Source organism: Nannobrachium achirus (genome assembly GCF_963921795.1).
Source record: "Nannobrachium achirus genome assembly, chromosome: 11".
Taxonomy (NCBI): Eukaryota; Metazoa; Chordata; class Actinopteri; order Myctophiformes; family Myctophidae; genus Nannobrachium; species Nannobrachium achirus.
In genome coordinates this window covers 15380521-15386833 of record NC_137820.1, presented here as the reverse complement: position 1 = coordinate 15386833, position 6313 = coordinate 15380521, and the positions used below count along the sequence as shown (strand labels likewise).

At 41.3% G+C, this 6313-nt stretch overlaps 1 protein-coding gene across 1 annotated transcript in view; it reads right to left on the bottom strand.

Moving 5' to 3' along the window:
- Nucleotides 1-1092: 1092 nt before the first annotated feature.
- LOC308294849 (voltage-dependent calcium channel subunit alpha-2/delta-1) overlaps nt 1093-6313 on the bottom strand; it is a gene marked incomplete at both ends in the record, with an annotated part of 206923 nt that continues 201702 nt past the window's right edge. Inside the window, 2 exons of the mRNA XM_080737735.1 lie at nt 1093-1203; nt 5413-5495. Coding sequence (XP_080593861.1) covers nt 1093-1203; nt 5413-5495 — 194 coding nt within the window. The remainder of the gene's footprint in view (nt 1204-5412; nt 5496-6313) is intronic.

Below are 6313 nucleotides of genomic sequence, written 5' to 3'. Positions count from 1 at the left end.
AGTTAGTATAAAGTAGTCGTATACCATGGAATAGAGTGCAGTGGAGCACAGTATATTCTTTGTTGGAGAATGACAGGGAGTGGACATGGATGAGCACCCTTTGGCATCGGAGAGAGAGTGGGAGAAAAGCTCCTCTTACGCACTGGCAGTGAGTTAACAAATCGGCAATGGCATCAGTGTACTTGATGTTTGTCTTGATGCAAATATGTTTTGCACCCTTTCCACGGAGCATGAGGAGATGGGTGGGTGGGGGTGGATGTGTGACTGTGAGGGGGGAGGTTCGGTGTGTGTCTGTCAAGGTTATTATAGTTTGACATTTTTCATTTAAGAGTAAGTAAGTAATATTTCATAATTATTTTGTTTTGACTTTTTGTTTTCAATTTTGTCTGGCTTATTAAAGCAGGTTTTCTAGTTCCGTAGTTTCATTAAACATTTGATTAGCCTTAGTGTCAGTTTTTTTTTTCTTCTTTTTTTTAGTATTTATCAGGGCCCAGATTTAAAAATCATTGTGTAATGAAAACTCAACAAAACAACCATACCATTTAAAGATGAATTCACAGATGAACAACCACCCACTAAACAGCTAGAACAGACTTCAACATCATCATCAACAACAACAACAGTCCACAAGATGAAGCCTCTTACGTGAGCTTTTCAAATGGACTTTCAGATTTGTAGGATTTTCCCTTTGAGAAGTGTTCCATATATTTTATCACCTTCCACTCCAAGGCACTTGCTCTTGTCTGTGACACAGTCATGTTCCAAGTAATCCCAGTAGCGACTCTTGTCACTTTCTTCCAACTTTCGTTTGATCGCGAGGTGCCGCGTGAAACTGACACCACAAAGAAATTGGAAGATAGATTTCATATATACTAGACTTATGCATGAGATAAATGTACAAAGCTGAAAACTGAGGACTTTTAATCTTAATTTAATATAATTAGTTTTAGTTGGTTTTGTGACACAATATTGTGTCTGCATCATAATAAAGCATCGTTTTCACATCTAGTTGTGTTACTTAATGTAGTTTGTTGTCGTCAACTATAATAACCTTGGTGTGTGTGTGTGTGTGTGTATTGGGGGGGGGGGGGGTCATGAGTGGCGTAAGGATGTGACGAGCCACAGCAGCAGCAGTTGGAGTCCAAAGATTGGCAGAAGGGAGGGGCTCAAACTCGTCCCGCCACCGCAGTCAGAATCATCTTCCTGTTGGGTGAAACGGTTTAGTTAGTAAGGTAGCAACGGGTATTTTGTCCAAATTGTTGTATCATATCATATATTAACTGAAATGAAAACCGGTACATCATGTTCGCTATCTCTGTCTGTACGTCACGCCTGACACTGTGGTTCTATGGGTTTGTCTGTGGTTGGTTTGTCTGTGGTTCTGTGGAATGGGTTTGCCGCACTGACATCACGCTCTAGCTTGATGTCCCTTTTATGCCCATATATGGAGATCGCTGATGTCATCATGAGTCACACATGCAAATTAATTACGTCCTTGTCTGTTTTATGCCCATATATGGAGATCCCTGTCCCGATGTCATCAATATTAAGCGCATATATGGGAATGCCCATATTTGATAATGCCCATATACGGGCATTTTCTGACATCACATTGTTGACTATCATCCAGATGGCCAAGAATTGGCGCGACCTCAAGGTTGCATGTTGCCCTGAGGCGTCTTACTAGTAACTACTATGTTAGCAAAGATACCCACTTTAAGTTAAGATACAGTAAGGTGATCCAGGACCATAGAGAAAGAAATTGCACCCTACTGATACTGACCAATACTGTTACTGCAACTCTTTCAAATGAATGTTGCACAAATAAGAACCTTTTAAATGTGACGTGTGTATAGATTACCAAAGTATTGATGTCAAAGTATGACGTGGCTCCTATCGGGCAAGGCAGGCATCTAGAAAAGTATCTGCTGCGTACGTGAGTTTGTGCTAGCGCTGATTTGCAAACCTGAACACTGCCAGCAATGGGGCTCTGATTAGGCCGAAACCTTGCCCAAATCTATGTTGATCAATAACTATCATTGATATAGATGACTAGCCACATGATAGTTGACCAGCCACATGAAGTCCCAGATCCATACTGGAGGCACAGCATTCTCATGTGGATCCTGAGGTCCACATATTAGATTTAGTATTTTTGGAACACAGTTCATACATGTAAGTAATAACAAATAAAAAATGTTAATACAATCAATTTTAAATAATGGGAAACTTTATGAACTTTTTAGGAAGCGTGATACTCTATAGGCAGCAAGACAGTCAGCCATGTTGAGTTAGTCATAGACATTTGGGCATGTAGTTGTTAACCATGAGTTCTGTTTGTTGGAATATACATTTCCTACCAGCAGCTTAGCTACGCTAAAAACTATTTTGCAAAAATGGCTTAGTGAATAAGATAGGCTACACTCTCAAGTTCAAACAACTGGATCACAAAAATAGCGCTCTGCCTTCGTAGCGCAATGTTATTAGCAAATCATTCCTTTGCACAGCATGCATGTGTGAAAGAGCAGAGTTGGCAGAGGACATGCATAGCTTCATTCTTTTTGATGAGACCGTTCAGGAAATCCGTGCGCACCCAAATTCCAAGAAAGAGGGGGGCTGGCTATCTGCACAGTGCACCGTCAAAAGACAGGAAAGCCCTGTGCTGCTTCCTATGTTTACCCGAGTGAGGATATGTATGGATCCGGAAATATTCTCTCTTCCCATGAAGAGACGCGAGGAAAAGGGTGTCCTATACTTTCACTCTCCATTCTGCTCTGTGTTCCTTCCCAGCAGGTTTAGCTACTGTGGGGGCAAAGGGTGCAAGCGCACCAAGGGGGGCGGGAGGCTTTGGACTGTTTTTGTTTTTTTCTTTTCATTTTCTTATTTCTTTATTTCAATAATGATATAATTGACCAGCAATAATTTGTTTTTATTTTTTATTTACACTATAAAATAGCCCGAAATGGATTAACAATTGATTAGATATCCTGAAATCAATCCGATTATGTGTTTTTTATTTTATCAAGTTGCATTTGCCGCTATTCCCTTACTTTACTCTTTCCTTACTCTTTGCCTAATCTTTCAATAGGATTTGTAATATTATAGACAGCCATGTACATTCTATTTGGTGAGTTTCTCACCAAATACTGAGAACATCAGGTGGTGACACTGTACGCTGCTTGGCATTCTTGGGTATTTTATCCCCATGTAAACAAGGCACAGTGCTGGGATAAAGCATGCGTGGCCTGTCACTGTCCATTGGCAGAGGTGCTGAACCATTTGCCAATCCATGTGAGTGATGTGTGATGTGGTTTGTCCATTGCATGGCAATTTCATGGAAACCCTGTTTTCTTTTTGTGTCCTTCAGAACAAGCTCTTTCTTGTGGTTTGCTTGGCTCAATAAGTGACAATTGGTGTTTAGGATAGGATATCAGCTATTTACAATAGTGCAACTAAAGAGTCTTTCTCCGCCCCTGTTTCCCTGCCCTTCCTTCACCTAAACATTGCTACAAGTCTGTGAGTGCGTGCATGTTTTTGCATGGGTTGCATGTGTGCGTGTGCGTGTGTAGTCTAAGTCTAATTATGAAAATAACAGGCTCGGTTCATACAAATATGGGAAATATACTAAATATTTACACATCTGAAGTAAACATTGTTCAAAGATGGTCAAATAGATCCAAACCCTTCCCCTGAGATTTCAAATTATTTAAATAAACCAATTTTTGCATCAAGGTGACAAAATGCGTAACGAGTCTAAGGGTAATACTCTTGCCACAATAATTGGTCCCACATTCTCTACATATTTGAGATGGTTTTGAAAATATGAACTTGAGTTAGCATGACCTATCCATGAACCATGCCCAAGGGCGTGTCCCAAATATGGTGTACAGTAGGGCGTGACTTGAATATATAAATACATGATGTACATTTTTCAGGGCTAGTGGAGTAGTCATGATGGTAACAATATGCCAACATTTTTGGTATTCAAATTAAGACTATACTAACAGACTGAATTGAAATGTTTAAATTATTATGATGGCAATACAAGTCCATAAAAAGAGGAAAGTAAAAGAAAAAGCAGAGAAGAAAAGGTGATGAATGTGTTCTCAGCAGAGAACACATTCATCAGCTGGATATAAAAACAAATGTGACTAGGTTAGTCCAGCCTAGCTATACACAATGACTGTATCTATCTTGCAAATACCACTGATCACAAGACAATGGCCCACTGGCTATGACGTCGCTAGGCACATCCATTTAAGTCTGCTTAACGCTAAGAATTGACTTAGAACCAATTGTTTTTGGGAAGTGTGTTTGTGTCGTCCGCGGTGCCGTTGCCGCGTCCACAACGCTGACTGATGACGGTCTGTGGCTCAGTTGGGTTTGAACACTAACCCAGAGTTCAGCATCAGCACCAGCAATAGCAGCAGAGGGGTGGGACCCAGACCTGGGGCTCTGCTGATTGGGCACAAGGGCTCATCCTACCGTGATGGACGTGAGTGCAGCGACGCGGCGAATGGGAGAAGTATGGCCACAAAGCAAAAGCATAAAGAACAAAAAAAAAAGGAAAATAATGAGCAGAAAGATAATGACGTGAAGAGAAACATAAAACAGGAAGAGTTGCATGCCAAACGTACACCACATAAATGAGAAGAAAAGCAAGTTGTTGCTCAGGTGGAAACCTCATATATATCCCAAACTGTTACTTTACACAATTCAAAAAAAAAAAATACCAATCTGCCATTTTTGCTACTTTTCTGTGGCACTGTACTATGACAAAATAGGGCAATAATACAGGGGTCTTCAAAGTTTTCAGGCCAGGGACCCCTTAGCTGAGAGTTAGATAAAGTAGGGGCCCCTAGCCCCACTACATATTGTATACAATTGTGTTGCAGAAGAAAGCTTAGACTTGTTTGACAGCACTGTCATCATGTTGGAATAATGTGTATTTTCAGACATTTAACCACTTGAACGGTCAAATACTTTAGTCTGCTCTTCTTTGCCAAAATAGACGATCTACAAGCTTACTACGCCGATCTGCTATTTTTGGGTAGTGTTCCACTCAGAATAGGGATGCTAGGGTTCAAGTGGTTAATGTATAAAACATGATCCTATCACACAAAGATTTGGCGGCCCTCCTGCAGTAACTCTGAGGACCCCCTAGGGGTCCCCGGAGATAAGAGGTTTCTGCCTGAACAGCAATGAAGTGTTAAACTAAGGAATAAATGAAAGTTGAATGGCAATGGAACAGTCAGAAGTGCATGTAGAAAAAGCCCACGGCTGTCTGATGAAGACCAGAGGCTGATGGGGCCAACGAGGGGGCTTCCCTGGGAGAACTTTCCAGCAATATTTCCAGAACAAACCCACACACACACACACACACACACACCAAAGACACCCTCTGTGTCTTACGTTTTCGTCGTTGTCAAAACACACGTCCGGTCCTTTCCTGTATCGGGGGTTCTGAGCCAGCTCGCACAGGTCCGGGCCCTCGGCTGAAAACACGTACGCGCTCAGGAAAACACGCCCTGAACATCAACGAGGCACATCAAACACTGAACACATTTTCACCACAATAGTTAAATCAATCAGGGCCTTCATGTGAATCGCTCACTTCGCAGCCAAAAAGTGGCTTGGCTACAGAAACTCCCCGAGCCTGGGAGACATATCTGAAATGTAATCGAACATGGCAGTCAGACTAGCCCTCGGGTAATAATGAAAATGAGTATTAGAATTATGATTATTTTCTTCTGTAAGGAAACACAGAGGCATTTATCATGTGGATGAGTGTGTCAGTGTGTCTGTATATGTGTTCTTCTACAGTATCTCTGCATGTATGTGCATGTGAATGCGCATAATTGCCGTATACTGTATGTAAGCATGAACTAACCTATATATCTTTGTTGTCGGGTGAAAACCTTGTATGTCTAAAACCGTTGCACACAACACCTCTCACCGCGAGGCGTTGTGTGCTTGTAGATCTGCTGTTTTAACTACCTTTGTGCGACGGCCTTGTATGAAGCAGGGCTTTACTTTGCGAAAGAACGCACACATTTGAAACTTGGAGATACAAGGTTTCTGCCCGACAACGACGATATACTTTGTTGTATGACAATTGGCAAAATTAGCCAATCAAGATCTCCTTGTAGACCTGCTTGTCGATCTGAGATTTTTATAATTTAAATTGTTGGCAATTTAAATCATTTCAAATGTTCCACTGATATCCACGAGAGATAGGGAAAGACGTCAGTAAGGCAGCCTCAGCAATACATTTACATGATATTATAGACTACATGGCCCTGCAGTATTGTGA